Here is a 19,641-nt window from a genome sequence, read left to right as displayed (position 1 = left end):
ATTAAGTATGCTAAAAGAGAGAGTTATCTCAGTTAATTATGTGAGATCAGATGTAAATCTGACGGATCCGTTAACTAGCCCCTAAGGATGATTTTAATTATTAAAATGTCAAAGGGAATAGGACTTAAGTCTATTTGAAATTAACAGTGATGACAACCTAAACCTTTATGATTGGAGATCCTATGAAGAAGGTTTAATGGGTAAGAACAAGTTACTTATTAGTTCTGCTAGCACCAAACTTTTGGTCCTTTCTTATTGCTGGAGAAAGTGCTAGAATGCATTGATTAGAAGTTGAGCAAAAGCTGTTAATATTTTTCATAGTCCTTATGGATGGTGTATTCATTGCAGATATATTTGATAAAAACACCTATATAAATATGGAGTAGGGCCACTCCTATAAGATCGTGGCAAAATTTTAGAGCATTTATTAAATCCAAGTGTGCACATGATCAATAACGTGCAAAACCATCGTTAATAGCAGAGACTGTGGGGGTATAATCCAGTTAATAAGACCTCTAGTATACACTCAAGATCTGTTGGTTCAATAACAAAGTTATATCAACTTTTCTGTGTGCTAAGTTTTATTAATCTAGGTTTGATTTAAGTTAAAAGACATCAGATTCAAAGTGATTATCTTTCATGTTAATAACTTAGATGATAAAGATCCTTTTGACACATATGGCTGATTGTGTGAGTGTGTCAAAAAGAGAAGTCTCATATTACCCACATGAGTAAAACTCTTAGTGTATAAAGGAATGAAAGTGGGCTAGAAATGGGCATGGAGGAGAAGTCGACTCACGCACATATGATAGGCTGAAAGAGGGTAGTCACAGTTAAAAACAACTAATTTTCCCTGAGTTAAAGAGGCATTGGTTTTATTTTTTTTTCTTTCAGAATTTGGAAACTATTTTGCAAAGTTACAAAATTATTTGTATAAAATAGCTTTTCAAAGTTTTTTTCCTTTTGAAACATGTGGAGGATTGTTGGATATTTTAAAAAATATATATTGGTATTTCAAAAGGAATAAATATTTTTATGAATAATATTAAACACTATTTAAGGCTATTAAAATTGAAAATTAATTTCTTTAATTGTTTTCAAATGCAACGTTTAGAAATCGCTAGAATGAATTAGTTAATGAGCCATAATGTTCATGAAACTAGAAATTAAATCATGCTTTCAGACTGTCTAAAGGTTATCTAATCTTGTCTATAAATACCAAGGAGTGTTGTAAGTCCAGTGCCAGGCTCTTCAGTTTTCAAGCCAATTCTTTCCTCCACCTCTATACTATGTTGTGCTGCCTGAGTATTATTTTGCTAGTCTTTGTTATTCTATGTCCTTGTTTATTTTTATAAGATAAGTTTATTTAATCCTAGGGAGCCGCCACTCGATTAACTAGTGTGAGAAAATAACTTTTAAGGACAGTGTCTTCGAGGATGATTCAAACTATAGTGTTACTCGTTGGTGCCAACAAAAAGAACATAAAGTCAAGGATGAAGTAAGTGCTTGAGAATCTAGAGTATCTCATAAAACAAAATGAGATACTTGGATTGAGGCAAGGCCCTCCTGCTGGCACTCCTCTTGAAGCGAGCAAGAAAGGCTTCTAGAGATTGCCAACAACGTCTTTAATAGATGAATCCAATATATATAGGACAGATGCTGATAGAGAGAAGATAAACAATCATTTATTGTCACACAACAAGAGTGGGAATCCATTTGACCTGATAGTTATTGTGGGTTTAGGTGGGTTGGGAAAGACAACCTTTGCACAACTGGTCTATGATGACAAAAATATCAAAAACCATTTTTAGCGTACAGCTTGGGTGTGTATTTCTGAAAATTTTGATCACATTCAAGCTACCAAAACAATTCTCAAGGAACTTGATTGTCTACCAGTTAACCCTTTAGATACTTTTCATGATCTTCAATGTAAATTAAAAGAGAAATTGATGGGCAAGAAATTTTTTCTCATTCTTGATGATGTCTAGAATGAGAATAATCATGTTTAGGAGGTCTTCCAAACTCCTTCTAAAGATGTTGCTGAAAGGAGTAACATTATTGTAACAACGCGTAACAAAAAGGTAGCTGAAGTCATGCACTATACCCAAATATGTGATTTGAAGACATTACAACATGATGATTGTATGAAGTTATTTACAAAATATACATTTAATGACCAACATCAACATCATGTTGTAGATCAAGTTGGTGTAGAAATTATCAAGAAGTGTGGAGGATTGCCTCTAGCAATAAAATCATTGAGATGCTTGTTATGTGCCAAATCTCCTAAAGATTGGGAGAAGATTTTGAAGAGTGACATTTGGAGTTTGTCAAAAGATGATAGCAACATAATCCTATCTTCAAGATTGAGCTATCATTAGCCACCATCAAATCAAAACATTGTTTTTCTTATTGTTCTATCTTTTCTAAAGATTATAGCATAGACAAGAATGTCCTTGTCAACTTATGGATGGCAGAAGGCTTGTTGCATTCTAGTAATGAAACAAGAGAAAGCATAGAAAAAGTAGGGAATGAAAGTTTCAATTCTTTAGAGTCAAAATCATTTTTGGAACGATCAAAAGAAGGTGGTAATTACTTCATTATACATGAACTTCTGAATGACTTGGCAAAATCTGTGATGGGAGAGTTCTCTTTACAAGTAAAAGGTGATCGGGCACATGAAATTCCATCAAAAACTTGTTATCTTTCTTGGGCAGCTAAGGATGATATAATAGTGATAGAGAATTTTAAAGATAATTTCTCGTGTCAAGAACCACACAGCTTTCTTAGCTTTAACCCTTATGGAATAGAAGGTAATATGCTTTCTAGATTTGTTCTTCTTAAGTTTTTGCGTTCATTATCTTTGACAAGAAGCTGGGAGGTAGAAAAACTAAATAATGATATCAACAATTTAAAGCATTTTCGCTATCTAAATCTTTCAAGGTCTATAATTAAAAGGTTGCCAAATTCAATATGCTCGATGATCAATTTTCAAACATTGAAATTGAACGATTGTGAAATGTTGAAAAAGTTGTCACCAAAATTTCACAAATTGATCAACTTACGTCATCTTGACCTAGAAAATAATGGCATAATAGAGATGTCCAAATATATAGGAAAGTTGAAGCATCTTCGAACAATGACTTATTTTGTTTTGGAAGAACATAAAGGTTCTCATTTAAATGATATAGGAGGTTTGAACTATTTAAGGGGCACACTGACCATTTTAAATCTTGAGAACCTAGTTGATCTTAACACTATGAGGGAGGCTAAATTACTGAAAGAGTAACATTTTTTGGATAAATTGATTTTAAATTGGGGACAAGTGGTAAACTGTGAGATGTCACAAAAACAAGAGCAAGTATTAGAGGCGTTGGAGCCAAATCCAACCAAATTATAGCTTAAAGAGCTTACTATTACATACTATAGGTGTACTCGATTCACAAACTGGCTTGTTGATCCTCGTTTACCCAATTTAGTGTCTTTATGTTTGAGAGGTTGTAAAAATTGTGTAAGCTTGCCAATGCTAGGGCAACTACCTCTCCTCAAGAGTCTCAAGGTATACATATTTGATGGAATAAAGGTGATCGGCTAAGACTTTTATGGGAATTCCTCCTCAAGTGCTCCATTTCGATCCCTTACATGTTTGAGTTTTAAATGGATGACAGAATGGGAAGAATGGAACATAAGTCATGAGGGTGCCAGTTTCCCATGCCTTGAAGAACTTTACATATTTGAATACCCAAGATTGATAATGTCCCTACCTCAGCACCTTCCTTCTTTAAAAAAGCTAGAAATTCAAGGGTGCCAAAATCTGGAGACTTCACTTCCTAATCCCCTATCCTCAAAAAGATAATTTTAACAGGGTGTAAGAAGATTTTTATAGAGGTGTTGGAGCTAAATTGTAGCTTAAAAGAGCTCATTGTTGGAAACTGTAGGGGTACTCAATTTTTGAATTGGCTTGTTGATCTTTATTTACTCAATTTAATGTCTTTATATTTGAGGTTTTGTACAAACTGTGTGACCTTGCTAATGCTAAGGCAACTACCTTTCCTCAAGAGATTCGATATTGAGGGATTTGATGGAATAAAGGTGATGCCAAGAGTTTTATGGAATGCCTCCTCAAGTGCTTCATTTCAATCACTTACATATTTACGTTTTGAAGAGATGAAAGGATGGGAAGAATGGGACATTTGTTATGAGGGTGATAGTTTCTCATGCCTTAAAGAACTTTATGTAGGGCATTGTCCAAGATTGATAATGTCCCTACCTTCAGACATTCCTTCTTTAAAAAAACTAGGGATTAAATGGTGCCTAAATTTGGAGACTTCACTACCTAAGTCCCCTGTCCTCAAAGAGATAGCTTTGACATGGTGTAAGAAGATTTCTATGAAGCACATGCCGATATAGAGCTCCAAAGAAATGCTCCCACGTCTTCATGACCTAACTTTAGTACATTGTCTAGAGATGGAATCATTTTTATAAGGAGGTTTGCTTTCACATCTGCATCGTCTTGTAATTATAAATTGCCCAAAAGTGATTGCTTCTCGCAAGGATTGGGGTTTGCATGAGCTGTTATCTTTGCAAAAACTTGAAGTTGGTGATGACTTTGAAGATGTGGAATCCTTCCCAGAGGAAGGATTGCTGCCACCCAATCTCCACTCTCTTTCATTCTGTGGATTCTCAAAATTAAATACAATAAATTACAGGGGCCTTCTCTGCCCCCATTCTCTCACATCCTTGGAGTTTTGTGACTGCCCAAGTTTAAGCTTCTAAGACATGCCAGAGCAAGGTTTACCCTGATCCCTTTCCCATTTATGTATTAGTTATGGTTGTCCATTACTTAGGAAGTGGTTTGAAGGACCAGATTGGCCCAAAATTTCTTACATCTCTCACATCGATATGTGGATATAGCAACACATATGTGATTCTCTGTTTAAAGGTATGTTATGTAAATTACATCCACGTATTTTTTGCATCTGGTAATTTTAATTTTCTGTCTTCATCTAATCACTCAGCAGCTTCTCACTTATCTTTATTTTTTGCCCGCAACACTTGACAGCAAATCAGCTACAGAAACTTGCTACCCTTTTCAATCAAGCATTTTTTGATAGCAGAGGCTCATGAGAACTAGCTCATAACTTCACATGTTGCTGAAGCTGTTTCCTGTGCAATTGATCTATATGTTTAGAATTCATCATACTCCCCTCATTTTATGTCAAAAAGTCCCATTCAATTTTTCCTCACAATTAAGTATAAATAACCAATAATTTGCAAAGACATCTCGTCTCTTGGGAACATTTCTTGAAGGCTTCAAGGTATTTTAAACAGAAATAGGAAGCTGTTCTGTTGTATTGGTAATTGATTCTTCTCAAAATTTTGTTGTGCGTTACTTTAATTTCCTGATGCTTAAACATTTTATGTGTCTTTTTTAAGTAGATTATGTTAATTCTATGGGTAAGCAAGTACGTGTGTTAGTTCATCAAGAATTTAATCATATTAAAGTAAGGTTGTTCTGGCTCAATTCCAATTCACATGTTCCTGTAAATATACATCCGTAAATGTTGTTTTTAATTGGACACACGGTAAAATGATTTTTCTTCCATATACATGTCCGTATTTTAGTTTACTTACAATGCAAATATATCAATTATCTTCATTTGGCGTTCGGATGAGAACATGTCTCACTTAACCTAGGGCACAAGGTTTCAGTATTTGTTTTCTTAAGTGGGGCGGAACTAGCCTTAGAATTTTTTTTTGGGAGGGGGGGTTCAAAAAAAAAATGTACACACATATTGTAAATTTAATTTTATTATATTCTTTATAATTAATTTCTTAAAAATAATTTATAACTTAAAAATATCATTCAATTATGTATAATAGTATTTTAAAATACAAAATGTCACCATATATCTAATAAATTATTTCCAAGAAAAATTTTATACAGAATATGTGTGTGTGTGTGAGTGTCTATATTTTCAATTAATTTTCATATGTTATTATAAAGTGATGATCTAAAAAAATATAAGTGATCTTTAAATTTTATAAAATTATAAACCAATATACAAACATTAAAAGTACTTATTCTATTCAAAAATAGAAGGCATTTTTAACCGAATCTCACCCCCTAATAAAGTAGTTATTTATTTTTAAACTAACCCTATCTCTATTTATCCCTATTAAATATCCTATAATAAATATAAAGTTGCTATCAATAGAAATACTTTTAAAAAGAAGGCAACGATTAGCCTTCAAAAACCTAAAAATGCCTTACATTTTTGAACATCCAACTTCTCAAAAAAATAACTCATATTTTTGAACAAAAGGAGCATATGTTAAACATAGTTAAACTAGTTGAGGAATTCTTGTATGAACACAGTGCACCACATCATTCATATTTGATCCAATAAAATTACATAAATTCAATCAAATAAAATTTTATGTCATTTTTTTAATAATTTCATTTTTCAAATAGAGTATATATTTAATTTCTTATTTTTTATTTCTCTATCATTATCAATGTTAGAATTAGTTTATATTCACATCTTATTTAAATAGAGTTTATATTTAATTTCTTATTTTTTATTTATCTATCATCATCAATGTTAGAATTAATTTATATTTATATCATATTAATATTAGTTTTTAATTCAATAAAAAATAAGATAAAAATTTAATGACATGACTTATAAATAAAATAAAAATAATTTTTTATGTTATAAATAAAATAAGAGATAATATTACAAAAGTGTATGTATATTGCATCTAGATATATTAGACTTCTTTTCTCTTTTTCTGGATGAGGGAGGGGGTTGCTGTTTTTGATGAGGCTAAATATTTTAAGGCCCATATAAATATATGAAAAGATGAAGTTATGTCCCCCCTCACAGCACACCTAATTCTGCTTATATATCAACATACTGTGATTGTGAACACAAACCAAGTTTTTCCATTATTTATCTTGGGGGTGTTAATTAGACTAGATTTTTCAAAATTCAATATTTGTTGGTGAAGGCACATCAGCACTGGTTCTTAAGACTGTAAAGTTCATTTTGGTCACATATTGAAACACATAAACACTGGTTTTAATTTTTGCGAAGGAATTTTCCTCTGCACCTAATTAAACCTATATGTTCATTAATTGTCTGTGCATCCTCGTTCTATAACAATAAAAGACCTAATTAATTTGTTTATCTTTTATTTATTTATTTATTTTTTTTTGCTGGTTATATCGTCTGCTACATTTATATATGAACAAACAAACAGTACTTTTTTGACACATTACATAAAAGGACTCATTTAAATGTTGAAGATGCTAATGATCAATCTTTAGTTACATATTGAAGCTATCGTGGTTTAGATTCATAGGACAGAATTTCATCCCCTGTTTTGTTTTTGCACTGCCTAACCACTTAAATGTGGCTTTTATATGTTGCCATCAATATTAGATTATATACATGTTCCTTCATAGGAAGGAACAAGATAAATATCATTCACTGTTTTCTCGGTCTCGCAACGAAATGCATCCTTCCATACATGTTCTGAAAAAAGCACAATCAAATACATTATTATTTTTACTTATATATTCAGATAACATATATCACTTTGTGTTCAACAATGAATCATCGTGGGGCTTACCCCTTTCATTTTGCTAGACAGCTTGTAGATTTCAACGAGCTTGAAGAAGAAAACATCTTAGAGGAATGAATGAAAGAATGAATTAGGAGTGTAAATTGAAATAATTAAATGAAGAAGAAAAATTTGGTGAGGAAACATTCTCCTTTCATATCTGTCATTGGCCTAAGATTTGTTTCTCTTTCTCACAACCCTAATTTTTGTTTGGCATATAGACTAATAACTTTTCAAGCGGAAACCTTTGCAATCCATGACTACTACAGGAAAAGAAGTCAGCTGATGAGCATTATTACTTAGCGAAGCAGTGAGAAAGAGAGGAGGAAGATATGAAATTTTCAGATATTTCAATACACTAATGTCAATAGTCAAAAGGTAAAGTGCATGAAGAAACATATGATGAGTCTCCCTCCCTGTTATGAGGAGGTAAAAAAGATGTTAGTATGTGTTTCTTTCTGTTCTACTGCTGGTTTTTGCTTTTATAATATTTTGTAAGACTAAAAATATTATAAATTTGAATTGTGTTTCATGTTCATAAGGTCATAGGTTAGATTGCAAGAGTCTTAAGTCATATTTGATACATTTCCTTTTATTTTGTATTTTTTTTTTAATCTCTAGTGTAACCACGGTATTCCTCCGCCATAAGTGAGGGTTTGTTAATAAAATTCGGAGGTAGCGTCCTCTTTTCTTTACCAAAACAATTATGATGGAGAATGGAATGTTCTTATTCAAAGCATATTCCATTTCTCCAAACTACAAATTGTCATGCTATATGAAGTGTACCTAATGCTGCAGGGACCATAGCTGTATGGTAAGTTGCCTTAAATATTTTCAGCTGCTATGAGATTGAGAAGCATAGAAAACAATATCATCTAAAATTGATTCTTTTATACTCTCACACATTCTAACATATCACATGCAATGAATATGTTATCTTCACAACTTGCTCTTTAAATGAGAGCTTATCTCACTTGGTGTTTCAGCATTTATCTGATCTTCTTGAGAGTATCTAAACCACAAAAAATTTTCATTTCAAGTACCTACTGTTCAAAATCTATTTGTCTCTTCTTAAGTATAAATATTAGACACACTATAATTTTGAGAATGAATCAACAAGTTCATGATGAAATTCATTAATGTCTAATCTCCTTACATATTCTAATCACATATTCATTCTTTTATATCGCTGTAAGATTAAAAACATTATAAATTTGAATTGTGTTTCATGGTCATAAGGTCATGTTTAGGTATAAAGATCCTGTGTCATAGTTTATACATTTTCATTTTGTTTTGTACTTTTTTAATTTTTAATATGACTATGATATTTCTCCGCCATAAGTGAGGGTAGGTTAATAAAATTTGGTAAGTATCATTCTCTTTCCTTTACAATGTAATTAAGTGGACAATGTCGTTTTCTTATTAAAAGTGTAACTATTTTATTTTTCCAAATCACAAACCGTCAAATGCATTGTGAAGTGTAAATTAAGAATTTAATTTCAAAGAATCAATCAAGTGAATTTAAACGGACCCTTGCAGGAATGCGTGATTTATTTCATTGGAGCGTAGAAATAAAAAGAATGAAGTTGTACTATCAATTTTTTCAAAATTTATCGCTATTGTATACAGGTTTCTATTTCTCAAAAATGTATGTGTAAATTTTTTAAATGAAAAATTGCACAATATTTTGATTTAATTTTCTAATTGAAATTTCATTCATATCAATATAAAATTCAAAATCTAATCAGACGCATTATTCAACTTTTAAGACGTATAGTATATAGTGCAATTTAAAATCTCAAGCTCAAATTTATTTTAAATTTGAACAGGAAAATAAGAATAATAATAATTTGACCTCTCGAAATGTGACAAGGGTAGTGAGGTACTAATAAATCTCTTTGAAATTTATGTGTGAAATTACTTTGGTACCCTTTTGCAATCTGAAAAGATGTAATTTTTTAAATCATTTTAAGGCTCGTTTGAATTTTAATTTGGTATAATTGATTAATATGATTGATTTTATTTATAATTGATTATGTTATAACACAATCTATTTAGATATTATTTTTCTGATATTGATTTTAGTTGTACAAATTACTATAAAGGATATTGTTTTTTAAAATTAAATTATTAATAAAGTTATATTCAATAAATTTGTTAAAATTTATTTAAGAAGTAGAATATATTATTTAATTGTAAAATTAAATCTATAAGCAATCTTTCAAAACTTATTTCAAAACATGATTCTGGCTCAATAATCAATTATCGACTTTTTTGAATATTTGGGTAATATTATCAGTGTTTTTTGTAAAAAGTTCTCGAGAAATACTAATTTTAAAACACAATTCACATAATAAATAAGCTTAACGTGTCATGTGATGGGGTCTTGGTGTTATATTATAATATCAAACTCATTCAAAAGTTGCTCCCCCCAACTTAAGCCAAAAATTGATTTTGGGTCAAATAATTGATTATGAGCAAATTTGATTGTTTGGGTAATTTTCAGTGAAATCAATTATTTGGCCTAAAAAAGTCAATTATTGGCTTATCCAAACACTCAATTAGTCATTGGTGAAATTAAATCTATAAATACTTATATCAAATTTATAAATCTTATAAAATTATTTAGACTTTGTTCATTAAAAAAAATTGCTGATAGAAAGTTAAAATTTTTTTAAATCATTTTAATTATTGATGGAATTGAATACTTATATCAAACCTATGAACCATTTAAAATTAATTGTAGTTGAGTATTAAAGTAATTTTATAGAGAAATTTAATTTTAAAGAAGTATCTTGAGATCTTACTGTCATTATCACATTTCGTGAGATGAAATTATTATTTTTTTATTTTAAAAAGATTTATCTATCATTCTTCAATTTGAATATGTACTTTTAAAATTGAGAATATGTTATGAATTCGTTTGAAAAAAAAAAAATCATCATCCATGACTTAATTAGACTCAAAAGTATAAGATATCTTTTTATAAGAGCAATTTGTGTATATATTCAAAAAATATACCATCGGGGTTGAGTTTAGCCGAAGAAACTAATCTCTCATAATGTGGCAAACCATGGTTTGAGTTCTCACTGAGAGAAGTGTCATGTTTAGTGCTTGATCATGCTTTGAACAGAATTATATCTAATAGGAGAATACCTGTAAATTAAATAATAAAAAATATATTTAAAAATTTTATATAGTTTTAAAATAAATATACGTTGGACAAAAAACATAAATAAAAAATTGTTTAATCTTATCAATAGATACAATCATACAAAACTATAAACTTGATTTAAAAAAAAAGAACAAAAAGAAAGCGGAGAGAAAAGAGCATTTATTAAGTCACTACTCACCACGCTATAATTCTAATAAAAGTAAAGTGAACAATGATTATATATTTGTACAAATTTTATATTCTTAAATTCATCATTGATTAACTTAACATTGATATTTAGCTGGATTGATTGTTCGGGAATCATCGGTGAGGTGCTGAGAAACATTTTTCCGCTTTTTCTTGCCATTTGCTCGTACTCTTTCTTGTTCTTCTTAGTTTGATAATCTTCTCATGGGTTTGGCGTGTTTGTTTTGTGGAGATATTTTTCTTCCAGGATGACTTTACCGAGGTGTATCAACTCTGAGCTAGATTTCTGCGGCAACCATTATCTTTTTCTGTACGTACATGATCATAGAATCCTCCATGCCTCTAAGCTTCAAGCTCTTATTAACTTTTACTGGAAGTTGCGCGGTCAAGTCCGAGTAATTCAACAACAACTTTCATACCTTGTTCTATACCTTAGTTTTGTTGCTTTGGATGCCTCTTTCATCCTTCGTCATGGTACCTGATACTTAGAAGGTTATGCGTTGTCTGTTTCTGTTTTGGAAGAGTCTCAACCCATTTCAACAGTCAGGTTTCAATATTTCACATTTGGGTTCGTGTTTATGGTTTGCCTTTGGAATATTTTTCCAAAAATACAGCAGCTTATATTGGCAACCAGATTGTACCTTTCTTTGATATTTTCTCTCAAAGTCGATGGCATCTCACCAAGAAGGGCAGATTTACCATGAGATTTCACTCATCTGGCGTTTCCCAGGGCTACAATTTTCCACTCAGACATCTGTTAATTAAAGGATCAACCATTAATAATTCTTGAACAGCTTGTTCTTTTTCTGCCTTCTTTCATTGCCACGTACGTCCTATGCATTTGGATTTTAATTGATCAACCTGTGGCCCGCATACTTCCCAAATTACTTTCACATAAGAAAATCGACTTGGCTCTTTATCTGCTTCCGTCGGATGCTGTCTCATCTTAGAGCAAGTCATCAGGATGGGCCTTCTGCGCCAACATCTGTTCTTCCTTCAACACAACTAGACGTTGCTAATCTGAGTTTTGTTGCAACTTCTACAACAATTTCTGCCTCTTATGTGCGTCATGGGCTCTGTTTCTTGGTGCGGGTACAGAGGTTGCAAATCAAGACAGTTTTCACGGGGTTTTGTCCAAAAAACCTCGTGCTGATCCATGATTCTTGTTAAGGACCTTCTTGTTTGGCAGCTGCATGGTGGTCCATTTTAGTGAGCTGCTTGGTTTGTTTTTTTTAGCTTTATTCGGTTTGGTTTTCTAGGTGTCTGTGTTCTTGTCTCTGCCTCGGTTTTTCAACATCATTGTCTGGCTGATGAGTTCTCACCTTCGCCATGGCTTCCTTTAAGCTATGGTATGTCAAATCCTATGGGAGATCTCAATTGGAGTTGACAAAGAATCAACCCAGCAATTTGCTCGCTGGTTTTATTTGTTATTCCAACTGGCTTTTTGAGGTGGTTGGCATTGCTCTACGCGCGAGCCAACAACCACTTCAGCAGCATGCAGTTTCTGGCGAAAACTTGCACCTTTTGATGTTGGTGGTCAACTGGCTTTTCAAGCTGGTTACTTGTCCGTGTCTGGTCAGTCAGTTTTTTTTGTTCCTTTATTTTTGGCTGTCGTGCTTTTCACTTCGCTTTTGTTTAATGTTGGGTCTTCATCGTTGTTGGCCTTTAATTTTTTTTGCTAAAATTAATGGCTTTAATTTTTTTGTTAAAATTAATGGCTTTTGTTCGTAATCGTTTTATTCTTTAATTTGAAGTTTGTCTTCTTCAAAAAACAAAAACAAAAAAGCTGGATTGATTGTTCTTGCTTTTTAAATGAAAAGAAATAAAAATAAAATAGAATATTCAGAGCCAATTCCACTCTTTTATTTATGGGTTGAGTGGAGTTGGGATTTTTTTCATGTGCGAGCTTTTATCACTAATAAACAATAATTTTAGGACTTGAACTCTACATAGGCGTGCTTAGTTCAGTTAGTTAAAAGAATTGAATTGATTTGTGTTCAAAACAAAAAACAAGAATTGAATTAATTTATCCGTGATCTCGAATTCCACAATGCGGTTGGTTGACGTTATTGAACATTTGAGAACACAATTTCAAAGTCAAGGCGTGGAAGCAGCAACTTAAATCTTTCATCGTCGATCGCCTAGAAGTTTCACTTCCGTCCTTACCCAAATTTTCTCGAGCATTCAATTGGGTTCACTTCTTCGTTTCAGCTGAATTCCTCTTCCTTTCACTCAGAAACTCATGGCAGAGCTAGTTGGTGGAGCATTTCTCTCTGCAACCCTTCAGGTGGCTTTTGATAGATTGGCTTCTCGCGATATACTTGACTACTTCCGTGGCAGAAAACTCAATGAGGGCTTGCTCAAAAGGCTTCACATCACCCTTATATCTATTAACCAAGTTCTTGAAGATGCGGAGGAAAGTCAGTACAGAAACCCCAATGTGAAGCAGTGGCTTGATGAGCTTAAAGATGCTGTCTTTATTGCTGAGGACCTCCTGGATGAGATTGCAACTGAGGCATCGCGACAAAAGCTGGAATCTGAATATCGAGCCAACACGAGTAAGGTACGAGAAGTTTTAACCTCTTTTGTTAATTCGTTTAACAATGAAATAGAATCAAGGATCATACAAGTGCTTCAAAACCTAGAGTTCCTAGCAAAGCAAAAAGATGTGCTGGGATTGAAGGAACGCTTTGGTGCTGGTGGTGATACAGGTGTGGGTAGAAAGCTGTTAAATAAACTGCCAACAACATCTTTAATTGATGAATCTATCATGTATGGTAGAGATGTTGATAAAGAGGCATTATTTCAGATTCTCTTGTCAAGCAAAATGAGTAGCAGCGAGCCGCCTATGCAAGTAATTACTATCGTGGGTATGGGTGGTGTGGGTAAGACCACCCTTGCGCAGCTTGTGTACAATGACAACAGGATGGAGGATCTGTTTCAACTTAAAGCTTGGGTGTGTGTTTCAGAAGAATTCAATGTTGTTCAAGTCACAAAAGCAATTCTTGAAGCAGTTGCTTGTTCCACTAAAGAGTCCAATGACTTGAATTTGCTTCAACTTCAGTTAAGGGAAAGATTGATGGGGAAGAAACTTTTCCTTGTTCTCGATGATGTTTGGAATGAGAATCGTACAACTTGGGAGATCTTGCAAGCTCCCTTCAACTATGGAACTCTAGGAAGTAAAATTTTTGTAACAACTCGCAATAAAAAGGTAGCATCAGTTATGCACTCTGCGCATATACATCATTTAAAACCTTTAGCAGAAGAAGATTCTTGGAAATTATTTGCAAAGCATGCATTTAATGACCAACGTAGTGGTATGGATTCAAATCTTGTATCAATTGGTAGAAAAATTGTCAAGAAATGCGGAGGATTGCCTTTAGCAATAAAAACTTTAGGTAGCATGTTGCACAGAGGACAATCTTGTCAGGAATGGGCTAATATATTAGAGAGTGATATATGGCATTTATCAGAGGATGACAGCAACATAATTCTAGCTTTAAGATTGAGTTACCATTACCTACCTTCAAATCTGAAATGTTGTTTTTCTTTTTGCTCTGTCTTTCCAAAAGATTATGAGATAGACAAGGATCTCTTAATCCAGTTGTGGATGGCAGAAGGTTTAGTGCATTCTTGGCGAAAAGACCAAAGCATTGAGGAAGTGGGCAATGAATTCTTCAATGATCTGGAGTCAAGATCATTTTTTGAGCCATCAAGGAGAAGAAATGGTCGATACTTCATTATGCATGACCTTTTGAATGATTTAGCAAAATCAGTGATGGGAGAATTTTGTTTTCTGCTGGACAGCAACTCTTCACAAAAGTGAAGACTCGCTACTTTTCATACTTGAGCACAAATGATCTCAAATACGTTGACAGTACTATTTTCAATTGTAACCATTTACGCAGCTTCCTGCCACTTAAGCTCAATAACCCTATCAGTTGTAATGTGATGGGTAATCTCTTTTCTAGACTTGATTGTCTCAAGTATTTGCGAATGTTATCTTTGTCTGGGTACAAGAATGTCAAAGAGCTTGTGAATGATTTGAGTAATTTAAAACATCTACGTTATCTTGATATTTCTTTCACTTCAATTAAAGAGTTGTCTAATTCAATCTGTTTGCTGATTAATTTGCAAACGTTGAAATTAGTCAACTGTTGTCACTTGACTGAATTGCCTTCAGATTTGCACAAGCTCATCAATTTGCGTCATCTTGATTTGCGTGGGACCAGCATACAAAAGATGCCTGAGCATATGGGAAAGCTAGAACATCTTCGAACATTAACTTGTTTTGTCGTGGGAAAAAATAGAGGATCTGATATGAAGGAGTTTGGGAAGTTAAGCTATCTAAGAGGTACAATATCTATTCTAATCCTAGACAGTGTCATTGATCCTATAGATGCCAAGGAGGCCAATATGAAAGAGAAGAAATATTTGGAAGAATTAGTGTTGGAATGGTGTAAAAGCAATGAAGATTCACAGCACGAAAGGTGCATCTTGGAGTCTTTCCAACCTAACAAGAATCTGAAAAAGCTCACTATTAATTTCTATAATGGAACTAGATTTCCGAATTGGTTCGAGGCTCCTTATTTACCTTGTTTAGTGTCTCTTCAGCTGAGTGGAAGTAACTATTGTTTTTGTTTGCCACCCCTCGGACAGCTACCCTGTCTCAAGCAGCTCCAAATCTACAAGTTTGTTGAAATAGAACTGATTGGACCTGAATTTTATGGGGATAGTTCATCAGGTGCTCCATTTAGATGCCTGGAATGTTTAACATTTTCACACATGAAACAATGGGAAGAATGGAATACATGTTATGAAGGTGAAAGTTTCCCGTGTCTTCAAGAGCTTCAAATATGGAATTGTCGCAAGTTGAGAAAGTCCTTGCCTCAATTTCTTCCTTCTCTGAAAATTCTAAATATTGGCAACTGTGAAAATCTTGAGGCTCCACTTCCCAACGCCTTTCCCTTGGACCAGCTTATGTTAAGCAATTGTAAGATTTCACTGCACGATGTGCCAAACAGCTTGACAAGCATGTCCATGTCCGCAATTAGAATTAATGAGTCCTGCCTGAACCATATTCTGCTCAATAACCCATCTCTTGGACAACTGTACCTGAGTAGTTGTGATGAACTTGTGTCACCCTCTATAAGTGGGATTGGATTTTCAACTTCCAAGCTTACTTCCATGTTCTTTGATAAGTTGAGTAATCTAAAGTCACTTCCTGATGACATGCATATCATTTTTCCATATCTTCATTCTTTGACATTGTGGGACTGTCCAGAGCTAGAATCACTTCCCCAAGAAGGTTTGCCTCCAAGCCTTGTTGAACTTACAATCATCCGTTGCCCCAAACTCTTTGCTTCCCGCTTGAGGTGGGGCTTGCACAAGCTTTTTTCTCTACGACACATCACTTTTAGTGTTGAGTTAGAGAGTGAGGAGTCATTCCCAGAGGAAGCATTGCTCCCACCTAATGTCACATCTCTCACCATGAAAAATTGCTCAAATCTAAAATCAATAAATTACAAGGGTCTTCTCCACCTCAAGTTTCTTGAATCCTTGTGTGTTTGGGATTGCCCCTTATTGTGTCTCCAAGGCTTGCTAGAGAAGGGTCTACCCAAGTCGCTTTTGCGGTTAGAAATTTGGGGCAATTGTCCATTGCTTAAGGAGCAGTTCCAAGAGGAGAAAGGACAAGGGTGGCCTGAACTTTCTCACATCCCTCATGTGTGCATTCATTAGATAGAGATTCTTAAAGATACTTGAACATTGGTTCTTGTGATTTCAAAGGTACTTTTTCTTTCCTGGACCTCTTGTTTGTATGTCTGGTTTTCTTTGTCTTATCTTTCTTTCCTCATGTTTGTAATAAAAGGCACCTTCAGTTCATGAAAATTTGCTAAGAGGATCATATTTTAAATGTTGGAGACTTGGCGCAGTTGCTTGGTGGGGTTGCTTTACGCAGTTTTTTTTTTAAAAAAAAAAAATTCGTATACTGTAAAATATAATGATACTGCCTCTATTGACATAACCTTGAATTTCCGTCCACTGTGTGTTTTGATTGCTGTACAGAGACAATATATGGAAGTATAAACTTTTTCCTTCCAAAACTCTTGTAAAATTTTATGAAGTAGCACCTTGGCAAGCAGAAACTAGACAACTAGTAACGATTTTGTTCATTTTTTTCTGTTACTATTTTAAATTGGATTGCATTTATGCGTATGTGACGACAGAGAGTTTCTCTTAAGCTTTTATCAGTTTTCCTTTAACAAGATGATTATGTATTTATATCTACTTGTGATTAGAGCTGAAGTTCAACCACATATAAACGTTGCTTCATAAGAAATCAAGGTAAAAACTGAACTATTCTTTCCTATATATAATGAACAACAAATAATGATGAAATATCATCCTATATCTATGAATTTACTCAGTTTAAGTACATTGTTTGCGTAATATTTTCAAATTGCATCTATTGTAAACATTTTGCACTTAGAATTAGTCAATAATAATGAAAAACCCCTTTCTTGATGCTTTGCTTACAGTAAGATGCTGTTTTTATTTTTTATATTTAATAATTTCAGAAACACCATCTGATTGCTCACACATGCATTTTAGGGTTATAAAATTTCTATTCATACTCCAATATATATTCCTAGTTGGAGACCATATTGAAAGAAAAACTCTTTTGTATTTTTCGTGGTCAGCGTCCAATTCATTGTTCATAATTATCAGTGTCCATCTAGCATTGAAGTTTTGCTCCTTTCTTCTTCTCCTTCTTGGGGCTTGGGAGTGGTGAGGACATAAGCCACTTTCAAACTTGTGAGAAGAAATCTTATCTTCCTTTGCTATCTTAGAAAGTTGCCTCCTTCAAATCTTTCCAGTTTCATAAAATTTGTTGTCAACTCCTTCAAAGAAGCCATTTGCAGTATGAAATGTGGCAAACTCAATGGCGTACAGTATTATTGTCAATTGTTAGAAAAGATCCATAATATGTTCTGGCATTGTCCCAACACTCTTATTTCCCTGCAAGTATGATGTATGATTATGGCCAAAGCTGTGAGCGTTCTTGAATATAGCAGTTGGCAGATTTGTTTTTCCAGACTTTCTTTAGATAAAGATGCTTCTTTTTGCACCTTTGATCATACCCCATCTTGAATTCAAGAGGTAGCGGATGATGAGAGGCATAGAAGAGATTTTTTGGTGACTTGATTTTAGTCTTTTTTATTGATGTTAGGGAAAGGTCCTGTTAGTGCACTAAAGTCCACGCTGGATATTGAACCTATTATCTCAGAATGTTCTAAACCCAGCTCACGTGCTATATTAATGGGGAGTAGTCTAACATACTACAAACCCAAGCAGGAGGGGAATGCAGTAGTGATAGAATGAAATGGTTCTATTTGCTTCTGCAGTGTAGTTATCAATGTTGTCAAAACTGGACTAGGTATTAAACTGGTTATGGTACTAGTTCATTGAGCTGTGATCAGATCGTGGTTCGACCAGTCTCAATTTAAGTCTAATTTTCTTGTCTTTTCTTTCCATAACAGAAGTTGCTCACAAAAGTTCAGTCAATTCCACCTGCAAGGGCGTGCAATGTTGAATGCTAATCCAGGTCTCTTATTCACATTAATTGACGACGGATAGATCAAAGATTATGTTTATTATCAATCCATAGTGACTTTTTCCCCTTTTTGGTTAAAGGCTAAAGTGAACTCTGACTATATTTTATAGCCAATCCCAAGTCTAGATAAAGAAAGAAGGTTGTATTAGGACTCAACAACCAACATAAAATTCTGTCAAATTTCACATGAATATGGACAATAAACTTTTTTTATTGTTGTTGGTTATTAAAAGAGGCCTAACAGCTGGTTCATCGATAGATGAGTTGTTTAGTCGTATAGTTCATTATTCAAACTTCTGAACATCATGACTTGTTCCAAGTTGTTTTTACCTTTTGGCAAAGATTTATTTTGCGTTTCTCTTTTGTAAATATATAGATATACACAAAGAGAATCCTTTCTTGTTATTCTGATTATGTCACTGCTAATATTAATTCATTTTCTATACTATGATGGTCACAATTTAATTTAATTTAATTTGTGTCTCCTTATCACAAATGAATTTTTGTTTGACATATAGAAGAGTAACTTATCAAGCAGGAACATTCGCGATCCACAACTACTACAACGAAGGAAATCAGCCGCAGAGTAGACTGCTCGCGAAAGTAGTAAGAAAGAGGAAGAAATTAAATTTTCCAGAATTTCAGTACACTAATATAATGCCTAAATAAAGCTAAAAGGTGCTTGAAGATATATAGAATTAGAGACAGTAATTTGAATCAATTCAAATAAGTTTAAAAAATTAGAGGGTTGAGCTTGAAAATTTTAAAAATTTTTTTTTATTTCGAACTTATTTAGGTTATAAGAATAAATTCAAAGAAATTCAGGTTAGGTCCGAACCTGAATAGGTTTAACCTGAATATTTAAATTTAATTTTTAATTATTAGTAAAACAATATAAAAATTGAAAAAATTAATTTTAAAAAAATAAAAATTAAATTAAATAAAAAATAAAAAGTAAAGTAAAATAATATTTAATAATTTGGGTATTCAGATTAGCTCAAAAGCTCGAGAGATTTGGGTCAGGCGTAACTATATG

The 19,641-nt window shown here is 33.1% G+C and overlaps 1 protein-coding gene across 5 annotated transcripts; it reads left to right on the top strand.

Moving 5' to 3' along the window:
- The first annotated feature begins 13,066 nt into the window (after positions 1 to 13,066).
- Positions 13,067 to 18,961, top strand: LOC129315328 (putative disease resistance RPP13-like protein 1). Of its 5 annotated transcripts, none has more exons than XM_054958954.1 (3): positions 13,067 to 13,553; positions 13,800 to 16,777; positions 18,222 to 18,961. In XM_054958954.1, exons 1-2 carry the CDS (start codon positions 13,233 to 13,235, stop codon positions 14,814 to 14,816), a joined length of 1,338 nt encoding a protein of 445 aa, XP_054814929.1. In that variant the 5' UTR covers positions 13,067 to 13,232; the 3' UTR covers positions 14,817 to 16,777; positions 18,222 to 18,961. The 5 variants fall into 5 exon arrangements, with proteins under 5 accessions (XP_054814929.1, XP_054814928.1, XP_054814930.1 ...); XM_054958950.1 differs by lacking the exon at positions 13,067 to 13,553 and having other exon boundaries at positions 14,840 to 16,777; positions 18,222 to 18,428; positions 18,532 to 18,961; XM_054958953.1 differs by having other exon boundaries at positions 13,067 to 16,777.
- Positions 18,962 to 19,641: the final 680 nt, after the last annotated feature.

This window comes from Prosopis cineraria, unplaced genomic scaffold (assembly GCF_029017545.1).
Source record: "Prosopis cineraria cultivar Desert tree isolate PC_DT_omini unplaced genomic scaffold, ASM2901754v1 PC7, whole genome shotgun sequence".
Classification (NCBI taxonomy): domain Eukaryota; kingdom Viridiplantae; phylum Streptophyta; class Magnoliopsida; order Fabales; family Fabaceae; genus Prosopis; species Prosopis cineraria.
This window is presented reverse-complemented; position numbering and strand designations above follow the sequence as displayed.